The sequence below is a fragment of the Lepidochelys kempii genome, chromosome 10 (assembly GCF_965140265.1).
Source record: "Lepidochelys kempii isolate rLepKem1 chromosome 10, rLepKem1.hap2, whole genome shotgun sequence".
NCBI classification, from domain to species: Eukaryota; Metazoa; Chordata; order Testudines; family Cheloniidae; genus Lepidochelys; species Lepidochelys kempii.
In genome coordinates, this window is record NC_133265.1 from 83,554,358 (window position 1) to 83,578,684 (window position 24,327).

At 46.1% G+C, this 24,327-nt stretch overlaps 1 protein-coding gene across 10 annotated transcripts; it reads left to right on the forward strand.

The window, feature by feature from the left end:
• The first annotated feature begins 37 nt into the window (after positions 1 to 37).
• LOC140895157 (zinc finger and SCAN domain-containing protein 29-like) lies at positions 38 to 23,818 on the forward strand. Of its 10 annotated transcripts, none has more exons than XR_012154128.1 (6): positions 38 to 227; positions 428 to 742; positions 14,784 to 14,899; positions 21,534 to 21,621; positions 22,075 to 22,408; positions 23,133 to 23,818. XR_012154128.1 is itself a non-coding variant. In XM_073304561.1 (2 exons), exons 1-2 carry the CDS (start codon positions 21,943 to 21,945, stop codon positions 23,261 to 23,263), a joined length of 654 nt encoding a protein of 217 aa, XP_073160662.1. In that variant the 5' UTR covers positions 21,630 to 21,942; the 3' UTR covers positions 23,264 to 23,818. The 10 variants fall into 10 exon arrangements, 2 of the variants coding, with proteins under 2 accessions (XP_073160662.1, XP_073160663.1); XR_012154130.1 differs by lacking the exon at positions 428 to 742 and adding an exon at positions 812 to 840; XR_012154127.1 differs by lacking the exon at positions 428 to 742 and having other exon boundaries at positions 39 to 227; positions 22,075 to 22,458.
• Positions 23,819 to 24,327: the final 509 nt, after the last annotated feature.

Genomic DNA, 24,327 nt, shown 5'->3' on the forward strand with positions numbered 1-24,327 from the left:
GCGAGAAAGCCCCCCCTCCCCCCGAGCTCTCGCGAGAGCCCCGCCGCCGCGAGCGGGGGGCGTGGCGGCCTCTCTCGCTCCGCCGGGCCGCCGCCCGCGGGGGGAGCCGTGTCAGCCCCGACCCGCAGGAAGGCGAGGGAGTCCCTGGGGCGCCTGAGAGGCGGGCGCGGCGGCGGCGGCGGCGCGCGCGCGCTCTCCTGGGCTGGAAGCCCGCGTGACGGGGGCAGGTACGGGAGCGGGTGTGGAGGCGTGAGGGGAGCGGGGAGAGAAGTTGGGGGGGAGGAGGGGGGGTTAAGGTTTTTGTAGTGACCCAGCCACGCCCCGTCTTTACTCAGGCCCAGTCTGACGGTGTCTCGTCGGCGCATTAATTCCAGGGCTGCAGCTTCTGTTTCTGAAGAAAAAAAAAATTTATTTTTTTTTTTTTGAGTTTCCAGAATTGCCCCGTTGAGGTCCGTTGTTGGGCGCTCCTGGCGTGAGGGACGAGGCGTTGCCTTGGGTCAGAACCTGTCTTGGAGGCGAAGCGAGGAGCAGGGTGCCCTGGTCCGGTCTCGGCCTGGCCCAAGACGGGCAGCAGGGAGCCTGCAGGTTCCCTCACGCAGGGGCCTCTCCCAACACGCTGCGTGGTGGCCTTCCCGTGCAGCCACCCACCCTTGCTGGTGGCCCTGCTGTCATTTTCCCCTAAAGTCCTTAATTAACTTCAGGAAAAACAAATCGAGATGCACATACGCGCCTCCAAATCATGGTAAACGTATCGAATCTTTTTGCAGACTCCATAATAAAGATAATGTATAGGTGTCTCTCTTCTTTACAGGGCCTAAACAGAACAGAAACACAAATAAGGTGCTCTGCAGGTTCTTTGTCTTTTTTGGTGTTGCTTCTTTTCCTTTTTTTGGGTTGCTTTTTTAAAAAGACTTGCGAGCTAGTAAGTCTGCTGCTGTGAAAAGTGATATTAACAAACCTACAAATTTCAGAGTAACAGCCCTGTTAGTCTGTATTCGCAAAAAGAAAAAGGAGGACTTGTGGCACCTTAGAGACTAACCAATTTATATGAGCATAAGCATCTGATGCAGTGAGCTGTAGCTCATGAAAGCTTATGCTCAAATAAATTGGTTAGTCTCTAAGGTGCCAAACATACAAATATCACTTTTCACAGCAGCAGACTTACTCAGTCCTGGCAAGCCTGGGGACAAATTAAGCCCTGGCTGGGGAGGTGGGTAGGGGGGAAGGGGAATGCATGACAGGCTGGCAGAGGCAGCAGGGGGTGAGCCCCATGATCAGAGCCTTCTGCCTGCCCCTCCAGAGCTGGAGCCCAACCCTACATCTCCAGGAAGGTGGGGAACTTACTAGTTACCTCCTCCTCCAGTATTTGTGTCTCCCGAGAGAGGCAGGATCCAATCCCTGCTGGTGGCCCTTGTGGAGGGACCACTGCTTCACTTTCTCCCCCAGTCACTGCCCAGGAGTCTGTGGCTGTAAGAAAAGCCTCTGGTGGCCATATTTGAGAAATGCTGTCTTAATGGGCCCAGTGGTGTTTAATATATTAAAGATCATAAAAGGGGGGTGAGTAGTGAGGTAGCAAAGTTTGTAGATGGCACAAACTTATTTAGATTATTAAGGACCAGAGGATATTTTGAGGAATTTCAGAGGGATCCAACCACACTAGGTGAACAGGCAATGTGATAGGAAGTAAAATTTACATTAGAGGGAAAATTTAAATCAGTCATGCACATAATGAATTTCTTAATTAATTGTAACAACTCACTGAAGACTTCAGCTCAGTGTACAGCTGGGGTCAGAAAAGTAAACAAGATGACTTGTACTCCATGCTACAGAGGAAGGTGAAAACTCCCCAAGGTCTCTGCCAATCTGACGTGGGGGAAGATTCTTTCCCAACCCCAAATGTGATTAGTTTGATCTGGAGCACATGGATGAGACCCACCAGCTGGAAATCTGGGAAAGAATTTTCTGTAGTAACTCAGCTCTCCCCATCTGGTGTCCCATTGCCAGCTGTTGGAGATATTTGCTAATAGCAGTTGCGCATGGGCGGTATGCTTTTGTAGGCAGTCTCATTATGCCATTCCCTCCATAAATTTATTAAGCTCTGTTTTAAAACAGGTTAGGTTTTTTGTCCCACTGCTCCCCTTGGAAGGCTGTTCCAGAGCTTTACTCTGCTGATGGTTAGAAACCTTTGTCTAATTCCAAGCCTAAACTTATTGATGTCCAGTTTATATCCATTTGTTCATGTGCCAGCATTAGTCTTTAACGTAAAAAACTCCTCTCCCTCCCTGGTGTTTATCCCTCTGACATATTTATAGAGGGCAATCATATCTCCCCTCTGCCTTTGTTTGGTTAGGTTAAACAAGCCAAGCTTAAGTCTCCTCTTGTAAGGCAGGTTCTCCATTCCTCTGATGATCCTAGTACACCTTCTCCAGCACCTGCTCCAGTTTGAATTCATCTTTCTTAACCATGGGAGACCAGAATTGCACACAGGATTCCAGATGAGATCTCACCAGTGCCTTATATAATGGTAATAACACTTTCCTGTCTCTACTGGAAATACCTCACCAGATGCATTCTAGGATTGCATTAGCTTTTTTTCACAGCTAGATCACATTGGTGGCTCATAGTCATCTGGCGATCAACCAATACACTCAGGTCTTTCTCCTCCTCTGTTGCTTCCAACTGATATGTTTCTAACTTGTAGCAAAAATTGTTGTTGCTGGTCCGTAAGTGCATGACCTTGCACTTTACACTATTAAATTTCATCCTATTTCTATTACTCCAGTTTTCAAGGTCATCTAAATCTTCTTGTATGATATTCTGGTCCTCCTCCTTACTGACAATATCTCCCAGTTTTGTGTTAGCCACGTATTTTATTAGCAGACTCCCAACATCATTAATAAAATCATTTTGTGCCAACATCATTAATAAAAATGTTAAATAAGATTGGCCCCAAGACCCATCCTTGAGGAACTCCAATAGTAACCTCCATTCAGCCTGATAGTGCGCCTTCCAGCATGACTGACTGTAGTCTGCCCTTTAACCAGTTCCTTACCTTCCTTTTGATTCTTGTATTAATCCCCATCTTGTCCAATTTAAGTGAAAATTTCCCATGTGGAATTGTATCAAATGCCTTACTGAAATCCAGGTAGATTAGATCTACTGCATTTCCTTTGTCTAGAAAATGATTTCCTTCTCAAAGAAAGAGATCAGGTAGGTCTGGCATGATTTACCTTATGTAAATCATGTTGTATTTATCCCAATTACCATTTACTTCTATGTCCTTAACTACCCTTTCTTTCAAAATTTGTTCTAAGAATTTGCATATAATTGAGGTCAAACTACCTGGCCTGTAGTTTCCTGGATCAGTTCCCTCCCCCGCTTCTTATATATAGGTACTATATTTGAAATTCTCCAGTCATAAGGTAGAATCCCCGAGTTTACAGATTCATTAAAAATCTTTGCTATTAGGTTTGCAATTTCTTGTGCCGGTTCCTTTAATAATCTTGGGATGCAGATTAGCTCCCCCACCCCAGTTTGGTCCCATTAACTGTTTGAGTTTGGTTTCAGCTTGGATACAGTAATTTCTACTTCTGTATCCTTATTCCCATTGGCCACCATGCCTCTGCACCCAAAATCCTCATTACCCTTTTTAAAAACTGAGGCAAAATATTTGTTTACATGTTGTGCCGTGCCTAGATTATCTTCAATCTCGACCCCATCCTCCGGGTTTAGCAGTCCCACTGCTTTCCTTGTTTTCTTTTTATTTATATGGCTAAAAACCCTTTTATTATTGGTTTTGAGTTCCTTTGCAAGGTCCAACTCGGCTTGTTTTTTGGCAGTTCTCACTTTTCACCTGTGCTTTCTGACCTCCAAGAGTAGCTTCCATTCCTTGTAGGTTTTCTTTTAATCATAGAATCATAGACGATAAGGGTTGGAGGAGACATCAGGAGGCTATCTAGTCTAACCCCCTGCTCAACGCAGGACCAAGCCCAACTAAATCATCCCAGCCAGGGGTTTGTCAAGCTGGGCCTTAAAAACTTCTAAGGATGGAGATTCTACCACCTCCCTAGGTAACCCATTCCAGTGTTTCACCACCCTCCTAGTGAAATAGTGTTTCCTAATGTTCAACCTAGACCTCCCCCACTGCAACTTAACACCATTGCTCTTTGTTTTGTCATCTGCCACCACTGAGAACAGCCAAGCTCAATCCTCTCTGGAACCCCCCTTCAGGTAGTTGAAGGCTGCTATCAGATCCCCACCTCACTCTTCTCTTCTGCAGACTAAATAAGCCCAGTTCCCTCAGCCTCTCCTCATAAATCATATACCCCAGCCCCCTAATCATTTTTGTTGCCCTCCTCTTGACTCTCTCCAGTTTGTCCATATTCTTTCTGTAGTGTGGGGCCCAAAACTGGATGCAGTACTCCAGATGTGGCCTCACCAGTGCCGAATAGAGAGGAATTAATAACTTGTTTGAAATGTTTGCTCTTCCACTTTGGTCTGCAATCCTTCCCTATGATTTTTTTCCTGTTGTCTGAGATACAGGCAACAAGATGCAGGCTTCAGATAGTTTCTGCAACTTTGACAAACTAATTCCAAGACTCTTCCACATTCAGATCCTTGAGTTCTTCAATTCTTACGGGTATACCAGGCTGCTTGCACTCCTTAACATTCAACACCTTAACAAAGTAATTTGTAAACTTGTCTGACAATTCTTTCTGCATTTGGAAAGTTTATCGAAGCTCATTATCAACAACAAATTACTTGAATCAGCATGCCCAGGGTTTACTAGTAACATCTGTCTTGGAAGAGATTTCATGTCTTTTAAGGGTAAAAGCAATCTGTCTTGTCAAAAGCCAGAGTGGCTCCCAGTCCTCTGCAACTTTCAAAATGCTAATTACTGTTTGTCCTAATCTGGGGAAGGGGGTGCCTGACTACTCCTGGGGTAGGGGAGCATAGAGGAGAGGACAGCATCTGTGTGTTTATAAAGAAAGCTGCAGGACCTCAAATCTTCTCCCTACACATACATACTCTTTAAATGTACTGTTACATCTGCAGGTACAGCAGCAGCTGAGTCTTTCAAAGTCCCTTCTGCCTTTTCTCCCTGCTCCCTTTACTGCTCCTAAAGTAACCAGTTGGGGGAGCCATTCACATGGACAAAGCTCTTACAAGCCACCTTCCTCGAGCCCAAGCTTCTCAGTTCATTCTTGGGTGGCAGTAACAGATGCATTCCACACCCATTAACCTGCCACTTTCCAGCAAGTGCAGGGAATGTGGGAGCAGGAATTAAAGCCATAGGAGTAGGGACCACTGGGAAGAGGAACATACACACAAACGCTTGTAAAAGAGCAAAGTGAAGAAGGGAGGGAAAGACCAGGAAAATAAAAAGAAAAGGACAGACAGAGAGAAAATAGATGGTGAAAGGGGAGATGGAGGTGTTGGGATGTGTTGTAAAGGGACACTGGAGGGGTGGAAGCTGACCCAAGAAAAATTAAAGGTTGTGAATCACTAGCCTGAGTTCTAACTTCAGTTCATAAACAGCTAAACAACAATCTCCCAGTCACTGAGATAGGATGAATCTTCGGCTGCAAAAGGCAAATATTAAAGCATGTTTTCTACTAGGGGAAAATATGTGCTTTTACCTCTAGGGATAAAATTATACATGGAACAGCTTGGGGAAAAATGGCAATTAGATCAATACATTTCTTTATGTAAATGAAGTCCCTTTGAGTAATATTCATGGAAGGCTTTTTGAGGATAAGTAGCTTGGAGGGTTGTTATAGGGGATTGTTAAGATATATGTTGCATTATGAAAACAAGCTGAGACACATCTGGGGTTATAATGAGGTTGAATCAGGTGAAATGGCAGAATGTTGTGAAAAAAACAGTCTAAAGAATACACTTGTGTACAGGGAACAGTAACTGATTTGAAGTTTCAAGCCAATCGGGAGGAGGAGAGACATCTGTTCGTGACGAGTGGTTGGGGAGTTTCAGTGCAAAGTCAGGCAGTGTGAGAGGGGATGCCTTCTTTAAATCACACTTGCAAAAAAGAAAGAGTAATTTTTAAAATGGAAGTTACTGTGGTGCCATTCCAGACCTCCAGGCATCCATGTACCTGTGATATTCCTTCAGCAACAAACAACCTCTGTAGTGAGGGTAAAAAGCAAGAAGTTCTGAAAGGCTCCACTAGAGATTCTGAACAGCTATTAAAAAGGTGAAGTATTGTTTTAGACTCTTTATTTGTAATATAACATCTGCCACACCAAAAGGACTGTCCTTGGAAGAAGTGGCCCTGGGAAAGGGTTTGTCACCTGTAACTGTGGGCTGGGCTCCTGAAGGGGAGTGCAGTCTCTGTTCAGCTCTGATGGACATAATCTGGTGGGACAGAGGCTGACCAGCAACATATGCTGTGGAAGGGTACACAGAGATAAGAGAGCTCCCTTTTCTCCAGAAAGAATGACCAGAGAAGAGGAAAGCCTTGCTATGGATCACTCTGTGAACAGGGGTAGACTTGGATAGACCAGGGCTGCTGTCAGATCTTGCCAAGGAGGAGCTGACTGGGGGCTTGGTAGGACCTGCAGAAAGCAGCCTGAACAGTGCTGTAATCTACAGTCTACCAACAGGCTGCAGAAGTGGGGGAAGGATAAGACCCTGGACATTGAGACAGAGCTTGCAGAAAACCTAGGGTGAGCAGCTTCTTCCTTTTCAAGGTGCTAGCACAGGTTGGCTGGCCCTTTAAGAGGAATTGGGGACCTAGCAGTAAACCCTTAGCTGATCCTGTTCTGGATTCAGTTACAGGTAGTGATCCCAGCTGTGGAAGGGTCAGGGAGAGCCACAGAGAAAGGGAAGAGAGCAGGTTTCTGCTCTGATTGAAGGTAGGTGGAAGAGAGCCTATAGGGACCTGGTTATGTTCCTGTGGGGGTCTGGAAGCAGGGAGACTCCTGGGAGAAGTGGCTGGGATCCCTGGGGACTGCAGGCAGTGGGGAAACCTGCTGAAAGAAGGGCCTCCAGGAGAAAAGCCCTGGGAGGCAGTGCTCTGCTTAGGAAGCATAGAAGAACTCTGCGAGTAGGGGAGCGGAGCAGGGACCTTGAGCAGAGCTGAAGAGAGGCATAAGAATCCCTTATCTGTATTTTCAGTTGCACTTTTGTTCACCTGGAAGATGCATGAAATTAAAGGTAAGCTGGATGGAGGGTTAGGCTATGGAAGATGCAGACAGATAGGCCATTATAGTGCCAAAGAAGTCGTCAGCCAGGGTGGTGGAGATGGAGACCCCTGCAATGCCATGCTCTGATGCCAGGTGGGCCATGGTGCTCTAACCAGAACTGCTTGCAGGGCCCATGGTTGGGCCTCCTAGGAGAGGAAGTACCCATACCCCCATTCCTCCTTCAGTGGAGTGAGAGCTGGTCCTAAACCCAGCAAGAACTGGAACTGCAGTGGCTGAAGAGCTTGGACTCCCTCCAGCCCGGGTAGGATGACTTTTGGAAACCGCTGCTACTAAGGGAGAAGGACCCTAGGAAGGGAGCTGTGGTCCAGAAAGGGTGAAGAACTATGTGTGTGTGTTTGTTTTTTGGGCTAAATTCAACTGTCCTGCCAGCTGAGAGGGAAACTGAGGCACAGTTGGGGGGGAGTAACCAAGGCACCAGCTGTTATTGAACAAGATTGCACCCCTTAAATCACCTCTTAGACAAATACAAAGGAAACTAATTAAAGGAAATACATAGGATACCAAATAAAGAACACCTGTCTCTTTAAATTCTGTATTTACTGAGTAATAGTCATCTTTAATTAATACCCATTAGTACTGAAATTATGCAAAAAGAAAACATACAGTGTAGTTCATGGTGACGTGGATTTTGAAGTCTGGTATTGTCAGGGTAAAGACACACTAAGGTAAATGGGCAGGTGAGAGGACGCTGGCTGAGTGCATAATACGTTGGTTTTCATACGGCTGTGCGTTATCGATATGTGTAGATAACGAGCGTACAAGAACTACTTTAAAAGAGCATTGTTTAGGTTGCAAAATCAAATACTTGAATCTAGGAAATGCTGGAATTATGGTTGTCTGTGTAACGTTAATTCTGCCCCCTTGTATATCCAACTTGTGTACTGAATGAGACAGGAGTTTTACGGAAAATATGTGGTCACATAATTGAAAGCTAATTTAATACAATCATACAAGTGGGCAGAATTAAGATTGGACTGGTAACTGTAAATCTGGTATTTGCTAGCTTTTGATCACCTGACTTTCCAATCTAAGGGCTTGTCTACACAAACACTTCATTCACAGCAAGCTGGGGTATAAATCTATCCCGCAATGGCCTGTCATGAACTAAGTGTTTGCATGGGCCCTTCTGCTCACTAGAAGTTCTGTATTGTGATTTGATCTACCCTGCTTTCAAACAGGCGTAGATTTCTACCGAGGGAATTCTTGAGCTACAGGATAACTATGCAGACTTTCAGCAGAAGAAAGCTGTTCATCTCAGAAGGGGGACAGCCCACTAGTGTCATGTGCTGGGTCTGGTCATAGTTAGGGGACACCTGGCCGGGATGTGTGCGTCTTGCTCTTCCACCCCAGTATGTGGGGGTCTCTTGCCTATCTGGTGCCTCCAAAGCTGGGGATGGGATGCGATGCGATGCTGGGGTCACGTTCTGGGTACAGAAAGTTTGGTTTGGGGCAGACTGTGTGCATTGCTTCTGCTACTGCTGTAGTGGTGATGTGACCCGGGCTCTTGTTCTAGTGTGTGCCAGCATTTTCCTGAGGAAAACAAGCAAGAGAAGGGAAATAGTGATCAATACTTTATAACTCAGCTAAACCTCGATGGAATTTCATGAGACAAAGAAAAGGCACTTCTTTAGCCCGAGGCTACCTCCATGCCAGATTTCAGAGACCATCCTCAAACAATGGAGGTATTAGATCTTCCCAGAAAAAGGTCTCAAGCATCTTTTATAATCAAAGGTGCTGAGCTACCTAATATAGTTTCTACCAGTTCCTCCTATAACGTATCTGATGGTGCCTGGTTTTCAGGCACAGAGATGTCCAAGTGTCATTCATTGCATTGGTAGTTATCTGTGGGCTCTATAGTAAGACCAGGAGGAAACAAGTCTCACAAGTAGGCCCTTAGAATTTCAAGAATGTAAATTTTGAAAGCTGTAAATATTTTGACTGTGTCCTTTTCCTTCTACGTTTATGGTCACTCGGATACAGTCATAGTCTCTTGGGGCAGAGGCTGTCTGTATGTGTTGTACTGCACCTCAGACAATGAGGCCCTGATCTCAGTTAGGACTCCTGGGCACTATTTTAAGAGACACATGTTGTTGTTTTTTTAAAATACCCTCCTAGTAAACATTCCTCCACCCTCTACAAAGCAAGGCTAACCCAGGACTGTTGTGTGCATTTAATGTGACTCTAATTCTTCAAGATATTCAGCTTTTCTTTGACATGTGAATGGTTCTAAAGAATAATGTGCTGCCTTTCTGCACCTCAGTTATCTCCAGTTCCACAAGATTTCCTGGACACCGTGTATTTGAATTGTAATTTGGACATGTTTCTGGCAACAGATGTTGGTCTCATGCTCACATGAGAGAACTAAAAAGAGAACTAGTGAGTTGGTTACCACTGACACATTTGGATTATGAGGTAACTAGAATGCAGTGCACATTCGTAATCTACACAAAAGGTAATATTGGCGTAGGTCGGGGCGGGGGTGTTTGGTTTTTTAAAGGTGCTGAACAGCCACAACTTCAGTTGAAGTTAGTGGTGGCTGCTGATGCTCAGAATCTCCAAAAATCAAACACACACAGCTCATCAGGGTGAGAAGGCAATCAATTTAAAAACACCTAATCCTACCCTACATGTGCAATCAACTCACAGGGATTGATCAAACTGATCAGCTGGGTACCTCAAAGCCCAGTAACTTGCATTTGTTACCTCCTGTATTATTTAAACCCTTTTAGGCATACTTCATCCCCTTGTATTGCTACTAAATAGTGTCTTAACATCTTCTAAATTGTGATCTCTAGACTATAAGCTCTTTCTGTGTCTCATGTGTGGAAATTACCTTGCACATTGCAATTGCTACTGGAATAGAAATAATATCTCAGATTCACAGTGTAAAACTATTGTTGGTAGAACAAGTTCACCCTACAATTAATGTGTTAATAACAAATATATAAAAGCTGCAAAAAGGATGCTGAAGTTCTAAAGTTAAGCATCAAATATCATGAGACACATGATAAAACAGCAAGAGTTGGCGTCTCTGTGAGACTTTCAAGTAGACAAGCTTAGCACACTTCTGCTAACTTGGCTATATGTGAGTTTGCTTCAGTCACCTGCTAAAATACCTGACTTCGGAATATGAAGGCAGTTCTTGCCATGGTTACAAAATGTGTGGGCCACACATTATTTATCCAACCACTGAGCTTTTTGTCAAGTCCTTTATAGTGTTGACCAACTGGCAGATACAACTACACCCAAGTTAGATTTCCTTTTGTTGAATAACTATAATTGTTTTAACAATCATCAGAGGGGTAACCGTGTTAGTCTGGATCTGTAAAAGTGGCAAAGAGTCCTGTGGCACCTTATTTACTAACAGACGTATTGGAGCATAAGCTTTCGTGGGTGAATGCATGCATCCGACGAAGTGGGTATTCACCCATGAAAGCTTATGCTCTAATACGTCTGTTAGTCTATAAGGTGCCACAGGACTCTTTGCTGGTTTTAACAATGAAAGCACATCAATAACTAAAATCTAACCTTACACTTTAAAGGGCCAAATTCTGCTCTGATGCACAGGGGGGGCTCTCAGTTAAAGTCTCATTAACCTATAATTGCAGATCCTGGAAGGCTGCTTTCTAGTACCAGTAGCTTTGGACTAATAAATATACTTAACCTCTTGTATGTAACATAAAATAAAGGACTTTCTGTCTGTCAAAGGTGTATAAGTGAGAAGTAAATCTTCCTGGAGCCATCCAACACCTACCTAGTCATGTGAGCATAAATAAGTGGGTGCATCAGTACAACCTGTAAGTTTGGGAAGCTCACACTGTATGATTTCACAGAGTGGCTTTTCTTTTTTTTCCCTTTTATTGTCTTTGGGACCAATCCTGGGAGAGGCTTAGCACTCTTGGCTCCCATGGAAGACAACAGGAGTTGAGGACACTCAGCACCTCACAGGATTAGGCTATTTGAGTGTCATGATTATGCCAAATTTGTCTAATCCCTCCCAGAACTCCTCCGTATGCACCCCCAATGCAATTTGACTGTGTTTTTGTATGACAAAATTCTTTCACTCAAGGAAAACTAGAGCTACTGTAGTAATTTACTAAAATCCGTTTAATCTAAAGTAAACAGTATGACTAAGACTCTTAAACAGGGGTTTCAGTAGGAATCTTCGTGTTTTAGTTAACTGTGTCACAGTTCAGCGTCTCAGAGGAACAGCCGTGTTAGTCTGTATTCGCAAAAAGAAAAGGAGGACTTGTGGCACCTTAGAGACTAACCAATTTATTTGAGCATGAGCTTTCGTGAGCTACAGCTCACTTCATCAGATGTTTACCGTGGAAACTGCAGCAGACTTTATATACACACAGAAATCATGAAACAATACCTCCTCCCACCCCACTGTCCTGCTGGTAATAGCTTATCTAAAGTGATCAACAGGTGGGCCATTTCCAGCACAAATCCAGGTTTTCTCACCCTCCACCCCCCCACACAAATTCACTCTCCTGCTGGTGCTAGCCCATCCAAAGTGACAACTCTTTACATAATCAAGTCGGGCTATTTCCTGCATAGATCAAGGTTTTCTCACATCCCCCCCACCCCCATACACACACAAACTCACTCTCCTGCTGGTAATAGCTCATCTAAACTGACCATTCTCCAGGTTTAAATCCAAGTTAAACCAGAACATCTGGGGGGGGGGGTAGGAAAAAACAAGAGGAAACAGGCTACCTTGCATAATGACTTAGCCACTCCCAGTCTCTATTTAAGCCTAAATTAATAGTATCCAATTTGCAAATGAATTCCAATTCAGCAGTTTCTCGCTGGAGTCTGGATTTGAAGTTTTTTTGTTTTAAGATAGCGACCTTCATGTCTGTGATTGCGTGACCAGAGAGATTGAAGTGTTCTCCGACTGGTTTATGAATGTTATAATTCTTGACATCTGATTTGTGTCCATTTATTCTTTTACGTAGAGACTGTCCAGTTTGACCAATGTACATGGCAGAGGGGCATTGCTGGCACATGATGGCATAGATCACATTGGTGGATGTGCAGGTGAACGAGCCTCTGATAGTGTGGCTGATGTTATTAGGCCCTGTGATGGTGTCCCCTGAATAGATATGTGGGCACAATTGGCAACGGGCTTTGTTGCAAGGATAAGTTCCTGGGTTAGTGGTTCTGTTGTGTGGTATGTGGTTGTTGGTGAGTATTTGCTTCAGGTTGCGGGGCTGTCTGTAGGCAAGGACTGGCCTGTCTCCCAAGACTTGTGAGAGTGTTGGGTCATCCTTTAGGATAGGTTGTAGATCCTTAATAATGCGTTGGAGGGGTTTTAGTTGGGCACTAGGTGGTGCTGGTTTCCATTGTGCTTTGCCGTCATGAACACAAGAACACAACTGAAGCAAGACTTTTCATCTGTATTGAAGTGCTATAAAACTCTATTGCAAACAATGCCCATCAATTACGGCGTAAGTACTAGGTTAAAATTAACTTAATCAGCAATTAAGAACTGATTAATCCTTTTTAAGGGTTAAGAGATTCAAGGAGAGTGCACTGGGCTATAAGCAATTATGCTGAAATCGTGCTAATTTTTTGTTTTCCCAACCTGTTATGTTAATGGTCACTGCTGCTTTCTGCTTTTGAGTTGGAATACAAGAAAATAGTAGACTTGGAATTGGGATGCCTTGGTTATAGTGGTATGTTGTTCTGCCCCTTGAGCAAGTAGAATGAAAGACATCAAAATGCTACGGGTATCCTACTTATGATTTGGTGAAACCTTTTGTTTTGAGGCTTGGTACCTGAATTTTCATGGTGATGTGGGTTATCTACAACACCTCAATCTATTAATTCAATTGCGTGGTACAATTGGCTTCTCTGCTGAAAAGCTTACTCGTGTGTACAGATCAGAGCTCTGAGTGTGACATCTGTGATGGCATGGAGGCTTCATTTTCTGTAATGGAGGCAGAATGTGCTGTGGTGAAAAGTAATTAGGAAGGAGCCCCACTCCTGCCTTCTTTATAATGACTCAAATGGTTTAGAGCGCTTGCACCAAACGGGATTAGAATCCTCAGGTTTGAGTGCAGGAATACAGCTACCTGAATATTCAGCTTCCTTGTGCTCTGTGTTCTTAGCTAGTGGTTTTGATTCCTGGTTGATTTTTCTTGTAGTCTAAGAAAGCTACAAATTAAAAGCATCCCAGACTATTGGTATACTAGGTAACCTCTGGTATCTCTGACTAAATCTATAAAGGGCTTTTGTAGTCTCAGACACTCCAGAAAAATGCTAGCTGTTCCATCTCTTTTTGGCCCAACTCATCAACAGGAGAAATAATTAAATCACATGGATCTGAAAATATTTCGGTCATATTTAAGAATCCAAGAGGGTTTTTAAAGGCAGGGACAGATGGAACTTCCCTATTCAATGCATGCTGGGGTGCAGGAGGTCAGATAGGGCCCAGGCCAGGTCACTGTCCTGCCTGTGGGTATGTGGGGAGCTCTGCTTTACATGTAGCCAGGGTGCTCTTTTGGTCCTACATCTCCATGAGCTCCAGCCCCGCTGCTGGTGGGAGTGACATCCCCAGCCCTGCTCCCAGTTCTGGGGTCTTGGCTTGGCAGGTCAGCTTGGGCCCACCAGGATGTTGGTGACGATGCCAGTGGGATCAGGGCCCAGCCAGGGAGGGCAAGCAGCTCCCCATGCTATCTATGGTGGGCCCCAAACCTGAGCTGTGCTGTGACTCTGTGCTCCAGGTCCACTCACACAAATTGGGCTGTCTCACTGCTCCGTCATGACAGAGGAGCAGCTGGGCCAATCCTGTGTGGTGTTGCAACTTGGCACACAGGATCGCAATGCCGCTTGCTCAGACGGCCAGCTTCCCTTTCAGTTTGGGTGGCATTGTGACCCTCTGCCCTGTGTTGCAGGTCACCACTCTGACCTAGCCTGATTTCTGTGGATGCAGTTGCACCCAGGGACCCCAGCTAAAGCCACCTTTGTGTAAAGGACACCCTATAGCAGAAATTTGGCAGGTTTTTTGTATTATAAATAAGATTCTGCAAGTTAATATTGGAAAAGCAGCAGTTTGGTTGACCCAAGGCCTAGAAGGACTGTCCACGTAGATTATGCATTAACCTATTAATCACATGAGCTTTATACAGCTCTGATCTCATTTATGTATCACTAAAATAGTAATTGTTGTGGGTCATTATTGTGTCCATAGGGCCATAGTCGTGCTGATAAAGAGAGCAGGGCTGAGGATCCATTATTGTGCTACTCACAGCGTGCAAGGGACGGGAAAGCAGCCTGCTCTTCCTTGCTGGGGATCTCAGGCTTGGGGAGCCAGCTGTTTTAGGGCTGGTGTAGCCAACTCCTATGCCACCGGGCCTGCAGCTCCACCTTGTGAAGGGTGAGAGAGGTGAGTTAAGGAGGGGCATGTCTGCAGCAAGCTGCGCTCCAGCAATCCACACCTCCAGGATGGCCCGTGGGCATAGTATAAAGCATCCTGGAAGCTTGAAGAAAATGGAGTCGTTCAACAAAAGGGCATCAAACTGGGTTGATGGGTTTTTTTTTCTTTTCCAGATTAAAGGGTCGCAGGGATGGGACACATCCCACACATTTCCCAAGAGATATGCTGGATCCGAGATGGCAATCTAATGGATGCTAGAGATGGAGAATTGAACACATGAAGTCATCAGGTAACTCTGAGCTGGCCCTGTTGTTTGCGTTTTGAAATCAATAAGTTACTCGCAATTCCATAGGGGGAGAATCAAGCCCCAGGCACAGTAAATAAAAGCCAAGTTTTTTTGGCATATGATATGAGAAAATCACAAACAAAATTGATGTTAGCAGGATATAAACACAGACTAACTGCTACACTAAGAGTAGCTAGCTCGGTTCTAGGCTTAGTTACACAGTACACTGGTTATCTCAGCTGGGGTCTTCACCGATTGCTCTGTTCTTGCCAAACAGGCTGTTAACCAGGACTCCAGTACATTTCTTTGGAAGTCTGTGTGGCCTGCGTCCCATTAAAGTATCCTGTCTCCCCCTCTTGTTGGCGCATCCTATCTCTCTCTCTGAGCTAGAAATCACTAGGAGTTACTTGTAACCTCGATAGTGGAGCCCTGGAATTGGATGTGGTGACGATAAACTGGGGCAATTGGTGCTGTCCAGCATGGGGAAATAAATTGGACATGTGTCCTGTCAGGAAGGAGAAATGAAATAACTGAGTTGCTGCTTGGTCAGAGGAGCTAAACAAGCCCTGAACAGTGCTGAGAGGAAGCTGAATTAGCGTTGTGTGGGCAGGTGCTGAAGGGTGTGATGGTCCCACTGAAATCAACGCGACGGTGCACATGCTTGAAAGTTAAGGGTGGACTGCTGGTTCAAGGCATCAAGATGAACAATCTCAGAGGTGTTGGGTCAGGTTACAAAATTATTAAACAAGATTTCGAGGACTGAAATTGTAAAATGAACATATGAAGGTGAAGTTTATACAAGCAGATACTTTATAACAGGGAAGCACAGTTTGGAATGGGAATGACTTGTTTTTGACCCCTGAGAATAGAAACACAGCTTCCAAAGTCAGAAATTTAACAATACACAGCAGTTGTGGTTATGTTTCCCTGTGCCAATACTGTGATTGCAAAAGGAAAGCGATGTAAAGACCAGATGTCCCAATCTCCAAGGAAAGCTTTCTCTAACAAAAATGCCCAGTTATGAAAACTAATAAAAAGACAAACCTTTTGGATACAAGAAAACATTTTAACACTAAGAATTAAAAAGGAGGAAATAACCAACTGGCAAGTGAAGTGCCAGGAAAACACTGCAGAAAGAACTAAATTCAAACAGCAGTGTGGCTTTTTCCAAATGTAGGGCAAGTTGCACAATGCTTTTTGGGCTGTGAATTGTCCTATCACCTGCAGTGGGGTTGCTTGTGAAAGCTCAATCACATGAGTAGGGCCCTACCAAATTCCTGGCCATGAAAATCGCCTCACAGACCGTGAAATCTGGTCCCCCCCCCCCCCCCGTGAAATCTGGTCTTTTGTGTGCTTTTAGCAAATACTCTACAGATTTCATGGGGCAGACAGTGTTTCTCAAATTGGGGGTCCTGACCCAAAAGGGAGTTGCAGGGGGGGGTCGCAAGATTATTTTAGGGGGGTCCTGGTGTTGCCACCCTTGATGCTGCTGGCGGGGGCTCTGCCTTCAGAGCTGGGCTCCCGGCCAGCAGCCACCACTTTCCAGCTGCCCAGCTCTGAAGGCAGAGCAGAAGTAGGGGTAGCTGTACCACAATCCCCCCTACAGTAACTTTGTGACCACCCAGTTCAACTACAAGAGTAGAATTTGGCCCACTGTGCATATTACAATAAACACAATACCAACATACTGGATGCTTATCCTGTTTTTCTTGTGTCTGAACTGTATTAAGTGTCTGGCTAGACAGTTCTTGTCCCAAGGATCTTTAGTCTCCTACATTTACGTAATCCCACTGTGTTTAAAAAAGGGATAGTAATGCATCCTCACTGTACCACTTAGAGAATTGTCAGATTCAGTAGGGAGTCGGGGGTTAAAACATCCCTCTTCGCTTCCATGTTTGGTTTCTAGATGAATAGGGCTAGCAACTAATCAAAAAGGATGTAAAAAGTAATTTCATCGTTTGTATTATGAAAAAGTAGCAATCAACATGCAATTACACAACAAAATCCATACATAAAGCAAGTATCAGTCTAGTGAAAAAACTGAAATCAAATGTTATCTCCTCACCATCAAGAGCTACCTCAGCAGGGAAATAAAAAGGTTGGTTCTTTTTAATCACATCCCTGACAGTTAGCAGCACAGTGGATAGTTTATATATTGAGGGTTGCTGATTCAAACTACTCAGAGCATCAGAAGAGTTTGTGAGAAAATTCATTAGCCTGAGGGACTCTGCTTCATGGAGCCATTGTGTAGTCTGGGAAGGGGGTGAGGCAAATCTGTAATCAGAGAAGAAGTATGTTATGGATGATGTCCTTGTAAAGCCCGTGTCTAGGGTGACCCCGCTTGGCGTGACCTCCAGTGGCAGGCTGTGGCAGAACCAGTGGGTTAGACCCTCCACTGGTGTCTGGCCTTCAGCCCTCTGCTTGGGAAACTCAGCTGGCAAACCCCTCTTGCTGCTCTTCAGCCTTCCCCCAGGAAGCTCCTCCAGTTTATCCAGGGACCTCCCACAGTCTCCTAGCAGCTCTCACTTGCTGTTCTTTTGCTACAAGGCAGCTCTGACCCACCAGCACTTTCCTCCTTCTGTGACTCAGGTGTCCTCTCTTAAGCCAAACTGGGGTCAGCTGAGGAGTCATGGGTGCATTGACCTCTTCCCTCAGAGGGCCACTGTCACCCTGTGACACCCTTTACAAATAAGATACACAGGAGGCACCATCAGGGTCTGATGACTGGCTTCTCTTGCTCCTCCTCTGACCACTCTCCTACAGGCATTGGTATTTAGGGAACGGTGCTGGTGGCCCTCCTCCTCCTTTTGATGTCCATCACATGTACTCCCCCTGTGTGGGATGTCTCCCATGTACTTCCCTTTCCTTTCTGCTCCCCCCCAGCCCGAAGCTTGCTCCACATTCAGGAAGCCTCCCACCCCCCAAACACCCTTTCACTGGAGGAGAGAAACATGAGAGGCCCTCATGGTCTGGTCTCCTCCTTTCCTTCCCCAAAGGGAAGTGTGAGGAGGGGCTTCCTCTCCTGGGCCACTCACTTCTCCCTGTGAAGCAGAAGTGGCTTTTTCTGCCTTCACTCTCTTCCCTTGATGGAGGACCTGTACTAGGAGTTTGGGTTTTCTTGATGTTGCTCCACCCCCTGCATCCCAGGAGAGGAGAAGCAATGCAGCAGCTTTCAACAGCTTGATTGCTTTCCTTTTCTGCCTCTCCATCCCACTGCGTGTAGACGCTGCCTCCCTAAAAGCCCTGGGGCTGGAGTCACATCACTCAGCCTGATCACCTGCACTAATGGAGAGCTCAAGAAGGCAAGGCCTCTTGGGCCCAGCTTTTGCTTTCCTGAGTGCCCTGTGAGCCTTGCCTTAAATTGGAGACCAAGTGTGGTGTAGCATCGGTTGATGGGAATGGGGAGAAGAGGCGAGGACAGGCAATACGTGTTTTGGGTCTGATTTATTTCTTTTGAGCAGGCAGAAGAATGCCACTGTAGGAAAGAGCACCCTGTGTTAGGGTCACAACTGCCCTAGCTGAGAGCGCCACAATGGCTCAGCCATAGCCGAGGCAATCCTGTAACTCTGGTGTCCTCAGAACGCCACTTGCTCCTGCTGCCAGGTGGTGGCCAAAAGGTATCAGCCTCCCTCGTGTGACCCCCACCCAACTGGTAGTAGACCCAACTGGTAGGCTCATGGATGGCAGTGAGGACAAACCTGGGGATCCATCGTGAGGAGAAGCTCCTGGGGTTGGAGAGTGGAGTTGGCTGAGGGGAAATGGAGAGAGAAGCCACCTGGTACCAGCTCCAGCACCACTAGGCCTCAGTGCTGAGGTAGCTGTGCGTGTATCACCTCCCTCAAGCCAGCGGGGTGAGGCCCTGTGCCCTGCGGCAACTGGCAGCGCCACAAACGTTGGGCCCCACACGGAAACGTCTCTGTAACAGAGTCAGAAGCCCACGAAGGCTGTGCCTACATTTTGTTGAGTTACAACATCCTTCTCCTACCGATGGTTGGGTCTGCAGAGCGTGTTGGTGGCTATGGCTTGTGGGAGAGAAAGGTGAAAATGCCCTGGGCTTGCTGTCACTTACAAGAAGGTATTTTTGGTTCCATTTCACTTGCTGCACATACTATTTTCCTTCTTATCCCAGTCCCTTATTTTCCCCCATGCTGATGTAATAAACATGTTGCCTTGTGGGATGGCCGTTGGTAGGTGCTGAAACTGAAATGGATCATCTAAAGCAGTGTTTCTCAACCTTTTTGAGACCAGGAACTGATTTGCTGCCTTCCTAAACTGTGTCAGGGAGATCTTGGGGACTGGTGCTGGTCCACAGACTGGTCGTTGAGAAACACTGATCTAGAGACTGTTAGAAGTTCTTCAAGTGGCCCTGCATGAAGTGGGGTTGGATTACTCCCTGGAGATCTCCGGCTGGAGTGGGTTACAGGATAAGGGCCAGTGAGCAAATGAATATGAAGGTTTGATGAGGGAGAAGCTGGAACGGCTAGAGAGAGATACAGGAGCCAGGCAACATGTAGCCGCACCCCGGCCTGGCTGGTGTGCACCTGGAGCCCAAGCAGTATGTTCTGAGGGGCTCACAAAAAGTGTCTCATTGCTACCCTTATTTTACCAGACTCCTTGTGCATCCTAGAGCAGTCAATGGAGGGATCTGTGGTCGCTCAGATACCTCGCTGAGTTACAAGAGCCTGGAGAGAATAGTCACATTTTTGTTGATCTCTTAGACCCCATTTTAATAAAATAGAACACTCTGTGTTTCGATTGTTGCAACATTTTGGTTTGTAAATTTTAATAATAAACGTGTCTTGTTTATTCTGTTTCCCTTTCTTTTGCTTCCACCTGCTTTCTTTTTTCTGTTCATTTTAAAATATCGCCACTCTCTGTTTAAAATATCTCTGTGGCCTAAAATCCATCCCAGCTTTCCAGGTAGAGGCAGTGGGAGCTAACTTAGATTGAATCCAGGAGTGATTTACATCAGGCCAAACTTTAACCCACGTCTCCTAACAGCTGGGCTGTATGGGTCATTACAGTTGCTTTCGCTTTGTCTATTACTTGCGTCATGCCTAAACTAAAAGAAAAAAAAGTGTAATGCCCAATTCATTCATTCATACTAAATCAGTTGAAGCCTGTCTCCAAATAAATTCCTGTAATTAGTTATTGCCATAGCAGTGAGCTTGTTCTGATTGACACTACACTCCAGGGGACTCTACTCAGCAGAAAGGTCCACTCTTGCAGATCCCTTTGCAGCATCAAGTTATGTGCTGGGCAATCTGAAATTTCATTTAAAAATATCTTTCTATAAAATAATAAAACTGCTCAGTGCTGACTTTCTTGCTGCATACAAAAGGCACAGTAAAGGAGGGAAGGCAACAATATTGCAACCTTAATTCTGCCCCTTATAGAATCACAGAAATGTAGGGCTGGGAGGGGCCTTGAGAAGTCATTAAGCCCACCCCCAGGCAGTGTGGCACAACCAAGTAAACCTGGACCATCCTTCAGAGGGGTTTGTCCAACCTGTTTTTAAAAACATCCAATGATGCGGATTCCACAACCTCCTTTGAAGCCTGTTAAAGAGCTTGACTACCCCCTATAATTAGAAAGCATTTCCTAATATCTAACCTAAATCTCTATTGCTGCAGATTAAACCCATTGCTTCTTGTCCTATCTTCAGTGGACATGGAGAACAATTGATCACCATCCTCTTTACAACAGCCCTTAACGTATGTGAAGACTCTTACCAGGTCCCCCCTCACTCTTCTTTTCTCAAGATTAAACATGCCCAGTTTTCTAACCTTTCCTTGTATGTCAGGTTTTCTAAATCTGTTATCATTTTTGTTGCTCTCCTCTGGATTCTCTCCACATTATCTGTATCTTTCTTAAAGTTTGGCACCCAGAATTGGACACAGTACTCCAGTTGATGCCTCACCAGTGCTGAGTGGAGCGGGACAGCTACCGCCCATGTCTTACATACAACAGTACTGTTAATTACCCCCTAGAACAATATTAGCCTTTTTTGTTGCTGCATCACATTGTTGACTCATATTCAATCTGTGATCCACTATAACTCTTAGATCCTTTTCAGCAGTCCTACCACCTCGCCAGTTATTCCCCATTTTGTAGTTATGCATTGGATTTTTAGCTTCCCAAGTGAAGTACTTTGCACTTGACTTTATTGAATTTCATCTTGTTGAATTCAGACCAATTCTCCAATTTGTCAAGGTCATTTTGAATTCTAATCCTGTCCTCCAAAGTTTTTGCTGCAGTTTGATGCAATCTGAAAACTTTATAAGCATACTCCACTCTATTATCCAAGTCATTAATGAAAATATTTAATAGTACCACACTCAGGACTGACTTGTGAGCTCCGTACTAGATACAACCTCCCAGTTTGACAATGAACCATTGATAAGTATAGTCTCTCAACCAGTTGTGTGCCCACTTGATAGTGATTTAATCTAGATGACATTTCCCTAGTTTGTTTATGACAATGCCATGTGGCCAGTAATCCCGTCAAAGAAGGAAATTTGGTTGGTTTGGCCTGATTTGTTCTTGACAAATACAAGTTAGCTGTTCTTTATAACCCTATTATTCTCCAGGTGGTTACAAACTGATTGTTTAATAGATTGTTCCAATATCTTTCCAGATATATAAGGGCTTGGCTACACTTGCGAGTTGCAGTGCAATAAAGGAGCCCCGGGCAAACTAGCTCACTACCCGTCCATGCTGGCAAGGTACGTAGAGCGCTCTGAGTCCATGACTACAGCGCTGCTGGTCTCCACCTTGGCGAGTGGAGTAACATTTGCTGCACCCCCACGGGAGCACCGCGTTGCCAGTGTGGACAACCTGGTCCATTAGTGCGCTCTGATCGGCCTCCAGAGGTGTCCCACAATGCCTGTTCTGGCCACTCTGGTCATCACTTTGAACTCTACTGCCCTGCCCTCAGGTGACCAACCATCAGACCTGCCCTTTAAATTCTCTGGGAATTTTGAAAATCCCCTTCCTGTTTGCTCAGCCAGGCATGGAGTGCTCTCAGTGCATCTTTCCAGGTGACCATGCCTCCACGAGCCAGGCGAACCCCAGCATGGAGCAATGGTGAGGTGCTGGACCTCATCAGTGTTTGGGGGGAGGAAGCTGTCCAGTCCCAGCTGCACTCCAGCTGTAGGAATTACGATACCTTTGGGCAGATATCGAGGGACATGATGGAAAGGGGCCATGACCGGGACGCACTGCAATGCAGGGTTAAAGTGAAGGAGCTGCGGAATGCCGGCTGCAAAGCGCGAGAGGCAAACCGCCACTCTGGTGCTGCCCCCGCAACCTGCCATTTCTACAAAGAGCTGGACGTGATACTTGGGGGCGACCCCACCTCCACTCCGAGTACCACCATGGACACTTCAGAGCCCAGTTCAACAAGGTGGGAGGAAGAGGAGCAAAGCGGGAGCGAGGGTGCTGAGGCAGAGGAAGACACCCCAGAATCCCTAGATGCATGTAGCCAGGAGCTGTTCTCAAGCCAGGAGGAAGGTAGCCAGTCGCGGCGGCCGGTGCTTGGGGAAGGACAAACACCAGAGGAGGTTCCCAGTAAACGGCTTTTATTTTGGGAAGAAAGTTATTTGGTGCGGGCTCTTAGGGCGAGGAGGGTTAGGGCTGTGCGCATGCCTAGATGCGGAGTAGGGCGTTGATGTGCTCTCTCACATCGTGGTAATCGGCCTCAGTGATTTCTGCCCAAGTTCTAGATGAGACCTTTGAAATGTGCTTGCACAGGTTTCGTGGGAGAGCCACTGTGGTCCTTGTCCCAGTAAGGCTAACTTGTCCATGCCACTGTGCCGTGAGGGGCCGGGGGACCATTGCTGCACACAGGCAAGCTGCATATGGGCCAGGGCAGAATCCGCATTGCAGTTGAAGGCCCTCCCTTGCTTCCCAGGTCACCCTCAGCAGCGAGATAGCTTCCAGGATGAACTCCTGTGGAAAATGTGGGGACAGTGTTCAGTATAGGGACCCCCTGCCGCTCTTGGCTCTCCCCAAGGCACAGAAACCCAGAGGACAGTACAGCCGTGAAACAATCAGTCACGCTTGACCCTGTGCTTACTCACCATTTTGAGACTTCTGTGGGTTATGTGCACTTGCTTTGGGACGGGCAAATGATGCTATTGTGTAGACTGTGCTTGCACTTAAGTACAGGGGAATCATTGCTCTGTCTGGTGTGAACAATGCTGCCTCTGGTAAGTGTTGCATTTTGCCTTTACAGATGCAACCGTGAGATCTCAGCCATCCGTGTTATCACAGGCCGAAAGACTCCAAAGAATCAGAAAGAGGCCACGTAGAAGCAAGGAAGACATGTTGCATGAAGTAATGCAGCATTCAAGTAATGAAAATTGAAAAGTGCAGGAGTGGCGGGACAGTGAAAGGAGGATCCGCCAGCAGAATGAGGAGCGCCGGCACAAAAGCGCGGTGCTCCGGCAGCAAAGCCCGGATCGGCTGATAAGGATAATGGAGCGCCAAGCAGACTCGATCCAGGCACTCGTAGCCACGCAGGCGGAGCACTACTGTGCCCGACCCCCCCTGCAGCCCTTGTCCCAAAGCTCTTTCCCTTGTGCCCCCATGTCACCTCCAACCCACTTTCCCCAACATCCAGGTTCTTACCACCACCAGCTGCCTCCAGCACCTGTAGCTTCACCACCCAGCCCTGAAAACTACGACCCTGACCCTCTGCACTCAACCCCCATCACCATGCAGTACAGCCATCCTGAAGTGCAGCACTCATTGCACAGCAATCCAGACAGGAAGGCTGAGTATGATAACAAGACATATGCAAATCTGTGATTGAACCGTTCCCCACCCCAGCCCCCTGCCCTTTCTGTTTCCCAGGCAGTTGTGTTTCTTTTCAGTAAATGAATTTTTCTTTTCAATAAATGGATTTTTTGTCTTTGAAAACATCCTTTATTATTGCATAAAGTAAAAGATACCTTAGCCCAGGAAAGAAACAGGCACTGCAAGTCAGCGTAGCAAACACAGATTCCTACTAACATTGGAACCACTGCACTTCACTCCTGTGTAGGGCACCAGACATTACTGGTGGCTATCAGCCTCAAATTGCTCCCTCAAGGCATCCCTAATCCTGGCAGCCCCACAATGGGCCCTTCTAATAGCCCTGCTCTCTGGCTGTTCAAATTCAGCCTTCAGGTGTTGAACCTCCGAGTTCCATGCCTGAGTGAATCGTTCATCCTTCCCTTCACAAATGTTATGGAGGGTACAGCACAAGGATATAACCGCAGGGATGCTGTCATCGGCCAGGTCCAGCTTCCCATACAGAGAGCACCAGTGGCCCTTTAAACAGCCAAAAGCACTCTCCACAGTCATTCTGCACCGGCTCACCCTGTTGTTGAACTGCTCCTTGCTGCTGTCAAGGCTCCCTGTGTAGGGTTTCATGAGCCACAGCATTA

Excerpts from the sequence above, each read along its gene's own strand:
- LOC140895157 (XM_073304561.1), top strand. The coding sequence starts at position 21,943 with ATGCCTCCACGAGCCAGGCGAACCCCAGCATGGAGCAATGGTGAGGTG. Across the intron at positions 22,466-23,132 it reads AACACCAGAGGAGGTTCCCA|ATGCAACCGTGAGATCTCAG; the intron begins GTAAACGGCTTT and ends TTGCCTTTACAG.